This window comes from Mus musculus, chromosome 2, assembly GCF_000001635.26.
Source record: "Mus musculus strain C57BL/6J chromosome 2, GRCm38.p6 C57BL/6J".
In the NCBI taxonomy this organism is placed as follows: domain Eukaryota; kingdom Metazoa; phylum Chordata; class Mammalia; order Rodentia; family Muridae; genus Mus; species Mus musculus.
The window spans coordinates 15607650-15623777 of NC_000068.7; the positions used below are offsets into that span (position 1 = coordinate 15607650).

The 16128-nt window shown below is 35.5% G+C and overlaps 1 protein-coding gene across 1 annotated transcript in view; it reads left to right on the forward strand.

Annotated features, from left to right (window-relative positions):
• The window catches only part of Malrd1 (MAM and LDL receptor class A domain containing 1), a 729079-nt gene that overhangs the window by 81171 nt on the left and 631780 nt on the right, over nucleotides 1-16128 (forward strand). Inside the window, exons 6-9 of the mRNA NM_001310455.1 lie at nucleotides 2421-2567; nucleotides 6519-6685; nucleotides 12915-13007; nucleotides 15594-15801. Of these exons, the coding sequence (NP_001297384.1) occupies nucleotides 2421-2567; nucleotides 6519-6685; nucleotides 12915-13007; nucleotides 15594-15801 (615 nt within the window). The remainder of the gene's footprint in view (nucleotides 1-2420; nucleotides 2568-6518; nucleotides 6686-12914; nucleotides 13008-15593; nucleotides 15802-16128) is intronic.

Genomic DNA, 16128 nt, shown 5'->3' on the forward strand with positions numbered 1-16128 from the left:
TGTTAAGTTGCTTATGTAAGATCTCTCCAGTTACTTTTCAAAGGCACTTAGAGCTATGAATTTTCCTCTTAATACTGCTTTCATCATGTCCCATAATTTTGTGTATGCTGAGTATTCATTTTCATTGAATTCTAGAAAATCTCTAATTTCTTTTCTTATTTTCTCCCTCACCAAGTTATCATTGAGGAGAGATTTGTTCGGTTTCCATAGGTATATGAGATTTCTGGTTTTGTTGTTATTGAAAATCAGCCTTATTCCATGGTGATTAGATAGGATGTGTGAGATTATTTCAATCTTCTTGTATCTGCTGAGGCTTGTTTTGTGACTGATTATATGGTCAGTTTTGGAGAAGGTAGCATAAGGTACTGAGAAGAAGATAAATTGTTTTGTTTTAGGGTAAAATGTTATCACTCTGTCTCTCTGTCTCTCTGTCTCTCTGTCTCTCTGTCTCTGTCTCTGTCTCTGTCTCTTGCTCTCGCTCTTGGTCTTGCCATCTTGCTCCTGCTTTGTCCTCTAGTCCCTTTCCCCCTCTCTCTTCACATGCTCATGGCTGCTCTCTGTCTGTCTGTCTATCTGTCTGTCTCTCTGCCTTTCTCTCTCTCCCTCTTTCTCTCTGCATTTCTTTCTCTCTACTACCCTCTTGACTCTCCTCCCCATGCCCTGAATAAACTCTATTCTATACCACTCTGTGGCTGGTCCCTCGGGGGGAAGGACTACTTCAGCATTGGCCCACAGAGGCACCACCTTCCCCACACCTCACCACAAATCCACCAAAACATATCCCCTCCTTTCTTTACCTTTTTATAAACACATCAAACACTCTTTAAACTATTCCATACATTAGACACAGAAAGAACATTGCCTAAATTCATTCTATGAAGACTTAGTTACAGTGATACCTAAACCACACAAAGGCCCAACAAACAAAGAGAACTTCAGATCAATTTTTCTTATGAATATTGTTGCAAAAATACTCAATAAATTTCTGGAAAACTGAATCCAAGAAGACATCAAAACCATAATTCATATGATTAAGTAGGCTTCATCCCAGGGATGGAAGGATGGTTCAATATATAAAAATCCATTAGTGAAATACACTATATAAACAAACTCAAAGCAAAGCAAAAAAAAAAAAAAATCACATGATCAACTCATTAGATGCTGAAAAAGTATCTGACAAAACACAACACCCGTCCATGTTAAAAGTATTAGAGAGATCAGTAATTCAAGGCCCTTCCTAAACATAATAAAAGCAATATACAGCAAACTATCAGTCAACATCAAATTAAATGGAGAGATAGTTGAGGCAATCCCACTAAAATCAGGGACAAGACAAGACTGCTCGCTCTCTCTGTATCTATTCAATATAGTATTCAAATTTCTAGCTAGAGCAATACGATGACAAAAAGGAGATGAGGGGGATGCAACTTGGAAAGGAAGAAGTCAAGGTACCACTATTTGCAGCTGATATGATAATATACATGAGACCCTCAAAAATCTAACAGAGAACTTCTACAGCTGATAAACAATATACAGAAAAGTGGTAGAATATAAAATTAACTCAAATTAATCAGTAGACTTCCTTTATACAAATGGTAAACAGGCTGAGAAAGATAATAGTGAAACAGCATCCTTTCTAATAGACACAAATAGTATAAAATACCTTAGTGTAACTTGTACCAAACAAGTGAAAGATCTGTTGGATAAGAACTCCAAATCCTTGAAAAGACAAATTGAAGAAGACCTCAGAAGATGGATTAATATGATTAACATAGTAAACATGGCCATCTACCAAAAGCAATCTACAGATTCAACACAATCCACATCAAGATTCCAGCACAATTCTCCATATACATGGAAAGAGCAAATCTCAATTTCATGTTGAAAAAAAAAAAAAAAAGACCCAGGATAGCAAAAAAACAATTCTATTTTTTACTATTAATCATTTTATTTGTTTACCTTTCAAATGATATCCCCCTTTCCGGTTACCCCTCCACAACCCTCAAATTCTATCCTTCATCCACATTTGATCCACATTTTTATCAAATTAAAAGCTTTTGTAAATAGAGTGGCTTAGGTAAGCTAGCATCTGTATCTGCCGATGTGGGTCACATACACCCCATGATAGCTATGAATTTGATCAAACACAAAATTACTTAAAACGGTATGATGTCTTTTTGTAATGTACTTATATAGTTCACCAGAATAAACTTTGTAGATGCAAGCATCATGTCCCAGTTGTAGAAGGTTGGATAAACCTGTTAGGATCCAAAGCTTTATTGAATTAATTGTTCAAGAGAGTAATGTACACTTGTATTTCTACAGAAGGTGTCTTAGTTTGTTATAACACACAGTGGTGGTTAAGCAGGCACTCTAGGAGATGGTAATAACCTACCAAAGCCCTTTGTTCTCTTCTCTAGTGTGCCAGACTTGTGGATTTGACCTTGACACCTGTGGATTGGCAACTGAGGCATCTGCTGGGAGAACTTCTTGGATGTGTACAAAAGTAAGAGAGATCCCTTCACTGGACTCTGTACCTTGGCAGGATCAACGTGGCCATGATGAAGGTACCAAAAAAACTGTAATGCATTTATATGATTGTTAGAATCCTGCTTTATTATAATGAGCATTAAGTCTTTAAGCCAGGGGTGTTGATAAGCTTCCATATTAATAAAAGTGCAATATATCATATATCCCAAAAGTGAAAGACAAATTGCTTTTAAATCTGTAAAAGAAAAATTATGTTCCACTAACTGTTGTCCATTTTAATGCCTTTCCCCCTTGATCACTAATTGAGAAAATGCCTTACAGTTGGATCTCATGGAGGCATTTCCTCAACTGAAGCTCCGTTCTCTGTGATAACTCCAGCTGTATCAAGTTGACACAAAACTAGCCAGTACATTTGACCCCTTGTCAACTTGACACAGAAACACATCACTAGTAAGCCTCAACCCTTACATTCTTATTCACATAGTCCCCTTTCCTAGCTTCCTCTCCGAAAATCCCCTATAAATTCTCCCCTCCACCTGCTCTCCAATCCACCCACTCCCACTTCCTGGCCCTGGCATTCCCCTGTACTGGGACATATAATCTTCACAAGACAAAGGGGCCTCTCTTCCCAATGATGGCTGACCAGGCCACCTTCTGCTACATATGCAGCTAGAGACACGAGCTCTGGGAGTACTGGTTAGTTCATATTGTTATTCCACCAATAGGGTTGCAGACCCCTTTAGCTCCTTGGTTACTTTCTCTAGCTCCTTCATTTGGGACCCTATGTTCCATCCTATAGATGGCTGTGAGCATCCACTTCTGTATTTGCCAGGCACTGACATAGCTTCATATGAGACAGATATATCAGGGTCCTATTTAGCAAAATCTTGTTGACATATGCAATAGTGTCTGGGTTTGGTGGCTGCTTATGGGATGGACCCCCAGGTGAAGTTGTCTTTGGATGGTTCATCTTTTAGTCTCAGTTCCAAAGTTTGTCTCTGTAACTCCTTCCTTGGGTATTTTGTACCCCATTCTAAGGAGGCACAAAGAATCCACACTTTGGTCTTCCTTCTTCTTGAGTTTCATGTGTTTTGCTCAATGACATTTAAAATGGTTACTTTTTATCTTCTCAGTTGTAACATTTGGCTTTGGTACCTTGGGAGTCTCTGTGTCCATTTCCTCTGCAGTTACAGGAAATAGGCTGAATTCTGACCCCAGCCTCCTGCTGTACCAATTAAGAGTTGTTGTTTTTTAGTTTATGCATATTTTTCTTGTTACCTATGAATGCCAAATTTCAAGGCCCTTACAGTTCAGTTCAAATATCAGGACAGAAATTGTGCTCAGTGAGTTTGGTGTTCTTTATCCTCCTCTATTTTATCTTGTCTTCCCTCTGTTCTCTACTTGCACATTGCTTAGTGACTATTGCATGGCATTGCTCAGTTGTTTAGGACCTCCCTAGAACACTGAGGCAGATTTAAGGCTTCATACTTCATGGACATTGTTGACATTTATGCAACTCTGTGGTAAATATAGTTATATTTCTTTACTCCTGTCTGCTGAGAGCAATAGATGGAGCCTATAATATGTAGAACCACATATGGGATCCCAGTGAAAAACAACTCAAAAAGAAATAGTACATGCTTGATACACGGCACTTTATTTGATAGTTTAAATAGAATTTTACCAGCTACATGAATATTTATTAACCTTCAGAGAAATGAAGGTTTAATATTTTACTTTTGTAAAATAGATAACAAAATTTCTTTGTTGTTTGTATTATCAATAATATTGATTCAAGAACAGTCCAAATTAGTTTTAAATATGTGAAAATAAATTGATCATGATTTTGTTTACTACAAAATCTATAAGTGTAGCTAATAGGAGTATAGATAGTTCTTCCTTCCACATGGGTTTAAAGAACCGAATTTTAAATTGTACACTTGAAACTGTAAAGACTTTTATGTGAAAACTAGAAAAACATAGCATAAAGGATATTTAATTCTGAGAGGAAAAATAATACACCTTTGAGTAAAGAAAAATATGCTGTTACATTTCAAAGAAAATATTGGGCTAGCAAGATGGCACCATCAGTCAAGTGGTTGCTTTTGGGCCCCATAATTCATGCAAACAAAGCCAGGCATGGTGGCACGATTATAATCAAGCTGCCCAGGAGACAGAGAGAGGAAGTTCTCTGAGAAAATTTTCCTAGCAAGCCTTGAATAATTGTGTCCTGTGCCAGAATAGATCCTGTCTCAGAAACGGAGACGGGCAGTGATTGGAATATTACTGATATTGGTTTCTGGCCTCCATCTGTTCACACACATGTACTCATACTATGAACATACACACATAGGCACACACATATTCACACATGATTGGCATCACAGCTGCATGACAGGCTGTGGGGGCACCATTAACCTGATTAACGCATCCCTGGCTTTCTAGTAAACAGATGGCATTGCTGTTTCCTGTGTGCTTCTCTGTTTTGCCCTTTTCTATACCATGTTTGTCCTCAAACACAGCCTTGGTAAAAATTTCTGGGAAAGGGATTGAGGGAGTTACTAGAGAAGGAAATGACTTTGATATCTATAGCAACAATGGCTATTGAAATAATCATCCCAGGCATATCAGGACCAAAGGTTCTGGATGTGGAGGCTGATGGCCTTAATTGTTCTCTGACAAATCTTAGCCAACTCATGATGATTAAGTTGTATCAGGAAATATTGGAAGCAGGAAATATTTTTAAGAAACATGAAGTTTTAGTACCTAAGAGAACTGAAAACCCAAGAAAAAGGTACAGTGGTCATGGGTCACTAAGGACAGAGACGTCCATAGAAAATACAATGCACAAGATCAAGAAGGAAATAGATGAATATACCGGATTAGTGAGCGCTGTTGAGAGCCCCAGAAGAGGAAATCTCTAAAAATAGAAAGTTTGATCCAGAAATATTATTGGGGAAAATTGGAAGATATATGTACAATAAAAAAGATAAAGGATGGATAGAAAATTTTGGACCATGTGAGGGGGCCATTGGGTTAGTGAACTGATCTTCCTGGAAAGATTGGAACATACTGACTTGACCCCCTGGCATCACCTGCCTAAGGAAATTAGGGTACAAGTACTAAAAGATTGAGTTTGATCTTGTGAAGGAGTCCTAGGGAAAGCTGCAGTAGGAATTAAAGTTGCAAATGGAAAAGAGTTTGGAAAGCATTGTATAAATAGATATTTGTATGAGCTTAATATAGAGATTTTTGTAAATTTAAGGCATTAGAAATATTAACATACCTTTTACCTGTTTAGCCCCTTTTTGTGTTCAGACTAATGCTGTAATCACAAGTTTATGCCCAGATGACCTGTGATTTGGAGACTTTTCATAAAGTTAAAAGTTAATGTATAACTTGCTTTAGCAGAAACTGAACTGTGACTTTATGTGTGCATTGTGCTTTCTGGTGGCCTAGTTACATGGGCTTTTTAAAGACAAATAATGGGCTTGAGAAAAATAACAAAAAGACCTTTGATTATGTATTATTGTATAACAAAGAAGTGGGTAACCTATAAAAGACCGAGACAAACTTAGAGAGAGAAAAAACACGAGAGGGGGGTGGGCTGTCTCATAGTCCAGCTTCTGAACTGCAGTGAGTCACCTGTACACTTGCACCTCCATCCTTGCCTGAGCCTGATTTCTGCTGATTCAGTCCTCCCATTCTCGAGAACCCCAAAAGTACTGAGATTGGTCCTCAGTGTAGTATCCTAACTTAATTTCAAAAATTTTAACAACGTATTTCTTTTGTAGAAATAGTAAAAATCCATTACTGAAGTTGCCATTAAACATTAACTTGTGGAATTAGGAGTGAACTGACATGTGTTATTAAAGCTTATCAGTAATTGGTGCAATCATTTTTTTTAGGTTCCATATCCTTTAAAATAAAACAATTTTAGCCTATTTTTGAAAAGTTCATAAAAAGTTTTGTTAAAAGATAGAACACATAAATTTTCCATAGATTGCTTCTGTTGTCTTTACATTTAGGTTCCTTTGTATGGATGAGGGCCGGTCACGCATCTGTTTCTAGACTCGTTGAGAGCAGTGCATATTTAAACAGCTCTGTATGTCACTGCATGGATGGGAACTGCCGTCTTCAGTTCAATTACACGATGGAAAATAGCATCCTGAGAGTAAGACTGTACAATGACAAGGTAAGAAAAAAGTAGCATTGATTTAAAATCCATGGAATATATGACATTTCTATCCTTAGACATTTGTCTTTCTAGTTTTCATTCATAGACTTCAGACATTCTGTTTCTTTTATTCATGTGTAAGTGTGGGTCTGCTTGTCTTCATGTGTACCACAGGTATACAATGTCCTCAGAGTTCAGAAAAGGTGTTGGGTCCCCTGTAGCTGGACTTACAATGGTCATCAATCCTTTTCCTTCCACATTGGTATTGGTAACTAATCTCAGGACTTTTGTAAGAGCATAAAGTCTCTCTCTCTCTCTCTCTCTCTCTCTCTCTCTCTCTCTCTCTCTCTCTCTCTCTCTCTCTCTCCCTCTCCCTCTTTCTCTCTCTCTCTCTTTTGGGGGGAGTCTACAATAGATGAATACTCCTATTAAAGATGAAGAAACACACACATGCAGGCACACTGAGAGAAATCTTTGTACAAGACATAGATAACCATTCCTGGAGGGCTTGAGTTCTGACCTTAAAGGGGCTAGAAAGACGGTCTTCTTTCTCTAGTTTGGAGTTCATCAGCTTAAACAAAGAAAGGGAAGCTGATAGGCCTACAACTTTGGGTTCAGAAGTTGAGCTCAAGTCTTGAACTTATTTAACCAGCCTAGACTGGTCATCTGCTGGAGGATTGGGTGAGGTTACAAAAAATGAAAAGTTCTGCCAGAGCTTTGTCTCAGGTCATGAAAGTGAAAAAGTCAGAAAATTTGCCATCTCTCTTTTCCAACTGTGGCTTCTTTCCCTATTTGTCTACCTTTCAGGGATCTGTGTAACTCCTGGTTTGATAGTCAGTCCTCAGTTGGTTAATCGTAATTGCTGTCATGCGTTTTGGTGTGCAGGCTGTAATTTCCTCAAACTGACAAAGGGGAAAAATATGGGAAGGAACAGGCAAAGTTCCTCTAAGGAGGTTCCATCTCAGGAACAATGATAAAATTTAATTGATGACAAAGATGCAGAATGTAAACTATCCATGTAACAAAAGTAGGTTTCCTTAGAGTGTGCTATGTGAGTTAAATGATGTCTGTATCACACAAAATCTGAGATGCTTAGGGTTTTTTGGTTTTCTTGCCTACTCTTTTTCTGCAATAAGGGTAAGACTGCCTCTTAATAATTTTCTCAACTACATCCTCAATAGGATTTATTGAAAATATTCTGATTAAACATTGGAATATTTATCCATCAATAAATTTAGATATTATTTTTTCTCTAATTTTATTAGACATTTTAAGAACTTTTCAGAAGTCGAATACTCTCAATTTAAAAGTACTTGTGACATATACATAAAAATTCAAAAGCTTAAAAATCATTTAAGAAATGATGGGTCTAATAGAAGTGAGGTCTTTGGGATTATACATTGTTAATTACGTTTTAGAGTTCTGATGTAATCTATGTGAGATTTTATGTCTACACATTAAAATCATAAATATGATGGAAATTAATTCTTTGTTCTTATCAGTAAGTGCAGTTTTGAGGACTTGTAGTTACCGAGTAAACACAAATGAGTTAAATTAAGTTTGAGTTGAATTAAACTGAGTTGAATTATAATGCATGCTGCTATATAGAATGAATATTATGCTTATCTCAGTGAGTGAAACAAATTTGTAACTTTCCAATCTAATGGAATGAAATTAGCTACAACTCATATTTCCAAGATATACTCTAAAAACCTCAATTGTTATGAAGTGTATACTCATTGATAGGAATAAAAAACTCACAGGGAACAATTACAGTCATCTGAAAACATAGGAAACACTGCAGAAAATCCAACAGCAGAGAGCCAGTAAGATTATTCAGGCAGGTTTCCTTTGTTTCAAGTTGCTTTGGATAAATCCAGTTGAAATTTCCTCATAGTTTTAGCCTGACACATGGAAAATAAAAGTATACTTGTCACATAGGCTTGACTGGTAGCACAGAAAACCTGTCACCAGCATTTTATTCTGTCCTTTTGCCTTCTGAAACTTGACATGTCAAGATAATTAATCCTGAAAGATAAGAATGCTTTTTAGAAGGAATTTTGAGGATGGGGGAGGAGTCCATTTTACTTACCGTTTGCTTTGCTTTTTGTACTGTTCTCATCATATCTGCTCTTTTTTCTTCTGTTTGCTCCTTGCAGAAATACTTGCAAAATTCTAAAACATTAAATTGCACAGGTGCTGCTATAACATATGACAGTCTGTTTTCCTTTGCTACTGGGATGAGATGTTACTAGTATTCTTTTTAAAATATGATACTTTTATTAGTCCTTAGAGAATTTTATATAATCATGTTCACATTATTCTTATTCATGAATCATATTCATCCAACTGACACTCAGCCTATCTTTTCCTCTCAAACCACTTCATGTCATTTTAAAAATAAGATATATAAATATATTTTTATAAAAATATATAAAAGGCAAATATATAAATTTTTACATATATATATATTTCATTATTTAAAACAATTTTACTCTAGTTCTTACAATCATACACCACTTTCGTCCTTAATGTTCCACAAGTCTTAGGTGTGGGCTTTTGTTGTAAATGTATTAATTGTGGACAGGTACACTATGGCCAGTTCATCTCTGCTTTTTTATCCATTGTGGGTCTTTGTAATGATCTCTTTCTGTTTAAAAAAAAAGGAACTTCTTTGATTAGAGGTAAGATCTGGATCTTTCTGTGGATATAAGGATATGTACTTAGGATATAGTTAGAGATTAAACTGCTTAAGGACTAAATTTACGGAGCCAGGCATGAGTTATGTCCTATTCAACTAGTCTGAAGTACAGATAGATGGTTATTGGTTACCCCTAGGGCATAAGTACCACTATTGGATCTTTTAGAATATTCTATCATTCTGCTCATTATTATGAATCGTTGGCACTATAGCTGGACATTATTATTGATGGCCTTTCTCCATTTGCAGCTTACATGGCTCCTTTAATGTGTCACTGAGACATATTTGCAGTAATTGTTGGTATCCAATATCACTATATTTCTTCAGTATATTTCAATTAAATCAGCTGTTTGGGAGATTGGCATAAATTAGCTTATTGTATTTTCTGTAACATTAGTAGCTTTCTTCATGCATGGAAGAAACTATACAAGCAACACCTCACAATCCCCAAACCAAGTTAGGTTTTCATCTGTATGTACTATGGCACCATTCATGCTTCAGCAATTTTTCAGTTTCTCAATTTTCTACTCTGACCAGGGAAGAGTGAAAACTTCTTGAATGGTCTTATTAAGTTCAGATTATGACTGCAAATGCTTTAAAACTCTAGTCTCATTATATTGCATGGCAAATAATTTATTAATACTTATTTATACATCCAATGAGATGTTATATACATTTCAATAGAAATTTCAATCATACATGCTTTATTTTTTCATACTTATTTTAATCTCAAAATCTCACAGATTGATTTTTCAAAATCTCAGTATACATAATAATAAAAACAAATGGCATCTTTCTATTAGTGGTCTTAAAGCTATGCAAGAAAATATTGGAAAATTGCTGGCAGCTGGCATATACTTGTCTATTAGTGTGGATTAGCCTGATGCTCCAGGAGGGGCTTATCCCACAGAATGGAATCTTGTGTATCAACTCAAATTGGTTGAGTGTGGAACATTACTTATTCTGAAAGTATGAGTTACTTTTCTGACCCCCTTGTTAGTTTTTATTGATCACGAATATTGAGTCTGCCTCCGACTACATTTAAGTCATAAGCTGATATTTCATCCCACACTTAAGAAGACTATCTTTTAAATATGTCTTGATGTAAATCACTATTTGTCTTCTTAAGACAACAGAGTTCTTCATTCTGGGAATCCAGTTTCTGTTTATACAGTCTAGATAGGTAGGCTCTAGAACTTCATTCTCCATCTGTAAAACAATGGTCATAATAACATACTCTTTTCTTGAGATTTTTAGTGCTAATAAGTTATGGATAATGGGAACTGGACTTGTAACTTTTACATGATATTTTAAATTTCCACCATCAAATATTTTGCACCTAAAGGTTGGGATCAGAATGAAATGTCTTACAAAGTATTAATGTTCTTGTTTGATACAATTTTAGGGATATAATATTGAAAGAACATATTTTTCAAGTTCCATGATTTTATCATAGTATATATTTTAAAGTTTTTAAAGTCCAACTTTGAGGTAATATATCTGATTTCTTCACTGGAAATGGAAAGGAGATACTAGCGTCTTTGAGAAGAGTAGTAGTGAATAGCACTGTAAGCTAAATCAGCATTTTGAACCTAATCTGGAACAGCAACAGGCTCTTAAAATTTTTGATCAGTCACTGTTTTAATGATTAGTTTATAAGATAACAAGAAATTAGACCATACTTGAGAACCTTTCCAAAGATGAGGGTTTCTTATATTTTTTTTTATTGACCTCTGTTCAAACTAAATGGGTACTGTGAGATTAAGAATTAAAATCTACATTCAATTAGCTACGGATAAATTATTCTTCTTTATAATTGCTAGTGTTTTCAGAGAGAAAAATTTCAATCTCATTACTAATATACTATTAAGTTAGTATACAGAAAACATTCATATTTTGAAAGAACTCTGTTCAGTTTCTTTTGTAAAACTAACTTATCTTCAGATAGATAAAAATCAATTAGTCATCTTGTGAAAGGCAAATTGTTTTAAATTATTTTCCTAAAGTGATCATTGAGGGAATCAGTGGGTATAATTTGCCAAACACTGTCACTAAAAGAATTTGTAGAAGTGTGTTCATTCCAAGTAACTGAAGTTATATGGAAATAATTAATGAGAAAATTTGCTGCAGGCCTTAGTTTCTTATAACAAAATAATTTTGGTGTGACATGCAAGCTCTCAACTCTCACCACATAGTGAGTGTCTCTGTCCTGTGAAAATCTCAGAAGAATGGGTAGAATGAAAAAAAAAAAGAACAAGAAATATATTTTATTGGCTCTAAAAGACATTCTTAAATATTCGAGGCTTGGGAGTCTGGGGTAGACAGCAGAGGATGCATTGCTCTTTAATAAAATCTTGGGCATAGACGAGATATATAAAATTGAGCATGGAAGGAGAAGCCTAAAGCCTGGGAACACCTGCCCCCTATCATAAGATCTGAGAAGTAGATGTTTACTGGGTTTTTTTTTTTTTCATACTGGAAGCAAACAAGGCTGACAGAGCTCCGCCTAAGCCAATTCTGTCAGCTCCGTATCTGCACTAGAGGATTTCATGAAAAAATTATGGTTCCCTATATCATGAAAAATTTGGCTTATTTTCTACAGAAAAACATCAAAATATATTGAATTCTTGCTAATATCTGAAGAAGCATAGGATTAATTCAGAGTATGGAAATATGGTCTTAGATTACAATGATCAATACTGTTAGTTCTAATATGCAGCACAGAATAGACTTTGTCTCAAAATCTTAGGTCAAACCACATAGTCATAATTTCCTTCTCATTGCTAAAATAAATGATCATTATAACAATCTAAGGGCATATGGTTCTTAGCCAAAATTGTTAGAAGTGTCAAGTATATGGATATAAACTTCAGACAATAATAGTGTTTTGTACGAATTAGAATCAATTCTCTCATAGGTTACATGCAGCTACGTATTTTATTGAGTCTTCTTTGAAGTAGCATAGTACTGTGGCACAATGTAATCAGACTAGCATTTAAGTCGGCAATTCTACCAAATTCTGCTTTTTAAAAGTTTTATTTAAAAAAATGTGATTGCCTATTTCCTCTTGGTAAGGGGGAAAAAAAGGAAGATATGTATAGGATATGGTGAGTGCTGTGTGCATATATGAAAATTTCACACCAAGTCCTCGTATTGTGTGCAATTAATATACATTAATAAGTTGAAATGTTTAGACAGGGCCAATTTTGGATCAAAAGTTTTGTAGGTGGGCTGGAGTTCCCATTCCTCCACTGGTGGTCCTGCCTGGTGGTCTCTTCAGGTTCCATATTCCTACTGTTGGGCATTTTAGTTAAAGTCAAGGGCATTGTTTATAGTTTTATCCTACAGATATTACTTCTACATTTTTTTCTTCAAAAGCATTGTTTACCTCATTATTACCTGCAGTACTTTTCATTTCTATGACTTAATAGCATAAAGATACCCAAGTATCATCAAAGTGTAGTTAGGAGAGCATGTATATACAGAGGAGAGGAGAGGAGAGGAGAATTCAGGAAATTAGTAACATATTTCTATTTCAAATCAAAGGAAGAAAAAAAGACTTGGACATTCAATACATCAACTTACAGCACATGGATGAAAGCAGATGTGTTAATACCAGAAGATCTGAAGGCATTTAAGGTATAAAAGCAAATAAAATTTTGTTATAACTTAAATTTTGCTTTAATATATAACTTATTATTCATTGCTAAATTTAAATTAGAAAATAGAGTTGTATCTTTGGGGATAGATTTTATGTTCATTATGTTTGGTCCTTAACAGGACGAGTTTTCTGTGAGCAGAGGAAATGCTAGAGGGAATACTCTTGCTCAAGCCTTCCCCATTCTGCGTTTATTCTTGCCTTGTGCTTCCCAGCTCCCAGCGTTGCCTAAGGCAAATACTTTCCATCATGATGCAGATAGATAATAAACTTTTGTTGAAATGCAGGTGATGAAATTACTATCTATACCATCATATACCTGAAATTTATAGAAGCATTGATAGATGATCTCTTTAAAGAACCAATGAGATTCTGTGCTATATGTAGTCTATTAGCTGACATTAGAATGCGAGTCTAAGTGATTGGCTGAATGTGTGATGTACAAATCCAACTTTGTTTTATGGTCTCACTGTATGGTCTCTCTTCCCAAGAGAGAATAAATAACCACGTGGACCTTTACAACTGCATATGCTCTGAGGCTAGAAGTTTTGAAGCATATATATATATATATATATATATATATATATATATATATATCAGTCTTAGATGTTGAGGTTTAGATTACATTCTTTTAGGTTAATATCTTGATCCTAGTATATCATTTTATAAGTTGATATTTACATCCCCTGGAGGACATACTCAGTAAGTTTATTTTTTCCACACTGTGGAATTGGTCTTGTGATTTGCAGAAAAATAAAATAAAACAAAATTTAAAGACAGTATATTTTTGAGCTATAATTTTATATGCACATAGCAGATGTAACAAAAATATAAATTAGAAATAGCAGGATTTGGAGATCAAAGTTTAAACTCATAAATTTTGAAGCCTGAAATGAATCATATCTGGTCTCTTGGTACTATGAAAAGACACAGCTGTTGCCCCAACACTTGCACTATTGATTATGGGCAAATGATGTAACTGCGTGAGTACTTTTCTCATCATACAGGATTTGAAATGAGTATTATATTCTGAAGAAAAAATTTAAATGCATTTGCCATCTGATATTTGATCAAAAGTAGCTTTAAAATAAGAAATTTGTATCTATTTTGTCTTTGAACATATGCGAATCTATGCAGAAAACCTAAATCAGGTGGGGCTGAATGGGGTAGATCTCTAGTACTATTATTTTTATAAAGTTCAGTAATGTTCTATTGAAATAGCAATAGAGATATTCTCTAGAGTAATAGAGAAATTCTCTTTCGTTGTGTGACTTTTCCTGGGAAGAAAAACTTACTTTTCCTGGAAGGAACCTGTACTAATTACAGGAGAAATCAGTAAAGATTTCACCAAAGTAAACTTGACAGACGAGTTGCACTGATTTAGAAGAATGTGGAGGCAAGCTGACTCAGAGGAATAAGGATATCTCAAAGGTAGCCAGCCTGCATCCCCCGAAGCCAAGCCAGTGTGGATGAGAGCACACAAAATCTTCAATGTTAGAGTGTTCTCCAGGACTGGCAGGCAGATAAGTCTTACAGGCCACTCTGCCAGTAAGAGTCTCTTCACCCTGGCAGCTGGTCACTGATTTTATAATCTCAAAAGGAGGGTTTTTTATCATCTTGTGGATCTTGTGTCGGATCTCCCAGACTTGTGAGGTTCATTTCCTGAGTCATTTGAGCTTCCATCCTCCCTCCAAAAGGGAATGCTACAGTTCCAAAGACATTGCTGCATAGCCTATGCCAATACCTGTGAGCACACAGAACACTTGAAATGGAGCTAATGTGATTCGGAAACTGGATTCTCATCTGATTTCAATCCGCTTAAATTACTCACAAGTAGCTAGTGGCTACTGAACTGGACAGAAGGAAATTGGTTGCCATTCACTGAGCTGTTTCTGCTATATCCTCTTGTGGTTCATTAACCATTGTTCTTGGTAGGACGTTGGGGACTCCTTAATACACTGACTTTGTTCTTCAATTGGCTGGTAGTGAAAGATGGAGTCACTTACTAACACTGTGTATCTCCAGAGAAGCCAGGAGATCAATTAGATAAAATAGGATTCATTAATTATTGATTGGCGATACATTGCTTTTAGAAATCTCTTCTGTGGATGTAATTTTTAAATATTCGTTCTTTTTAAATCTTTAATTCTAAACCACACTTCTTTGTCCTGCCCTGTAAGTTTTCAAGTATTAATTTTAGTAATTTTATAAAACAGATCCAGTTATAGTTCTATGGAATTAATAATATTTTCTGCTTAAAAATAAAGGGAAAAGGACTCAAGAGATGATTCTTAGATAACAAGTTTGCAGTAAAAGTTTTATGGGCATATGGCTACCTGGATCGTTGTTTCTTCTTGATTGGGTTCCCAGAAATATTCATGGATCCAATGTGCTTATCAACCTTAGGAATGTCGGATCAGATTTGTAAAACAGTAACTTTGTCATTCATTGCACTTGGCTATATTTTAAAGAGTGGTTTTTCTCAGTGATTTATCTCTATGATTCTTCTTCAACTTTCCCCCTTTTTGTATTTTATTGGTATAAATTCATCATATTTTTTCATAAAGGTTGTTTTGGAAGGCACAGTTTTGAGTCAGAAAAGTTTTATTGGGATTGATCAGCTGTTAGTCTACAACTTTGGACAGACTCACTCCCAGAAGCTTTGTTCTGTAAATGAATACACTCCTGCCAGTAGGCAGTGCCTTACTCACTCTTCTGTCTGCGACTCTGGAATGGACCACTCCAATGGGATTGATGAAGACTCAGAGGCTTGTGGTAAGTCAACTCCTGCTGGAGTTGTTTACCTGCTCTTCTTCATGACTGTGGGATTTTAAATAACCTAAGGCTACCTTGGGAGAACATCTAATTTCTTTGAGATAACATGAAAGTGTATTCTCACTCTGAAACTCTTTTTTTTTTTTTCCTTATTAGCATTATTCTTTTGGTGAGTTCTCTGTTAATTTAATTCTTGGTGTTTGCTGCTAAAATTACTAAACATCCTGCTTTGTTCTTCAAATAAATTGCTATTATTGATATGTGTGTGCTTGTGTTATGTGTGAATGTGTGGGTGTACACATGTGCATGTATGTATATAAATGTATA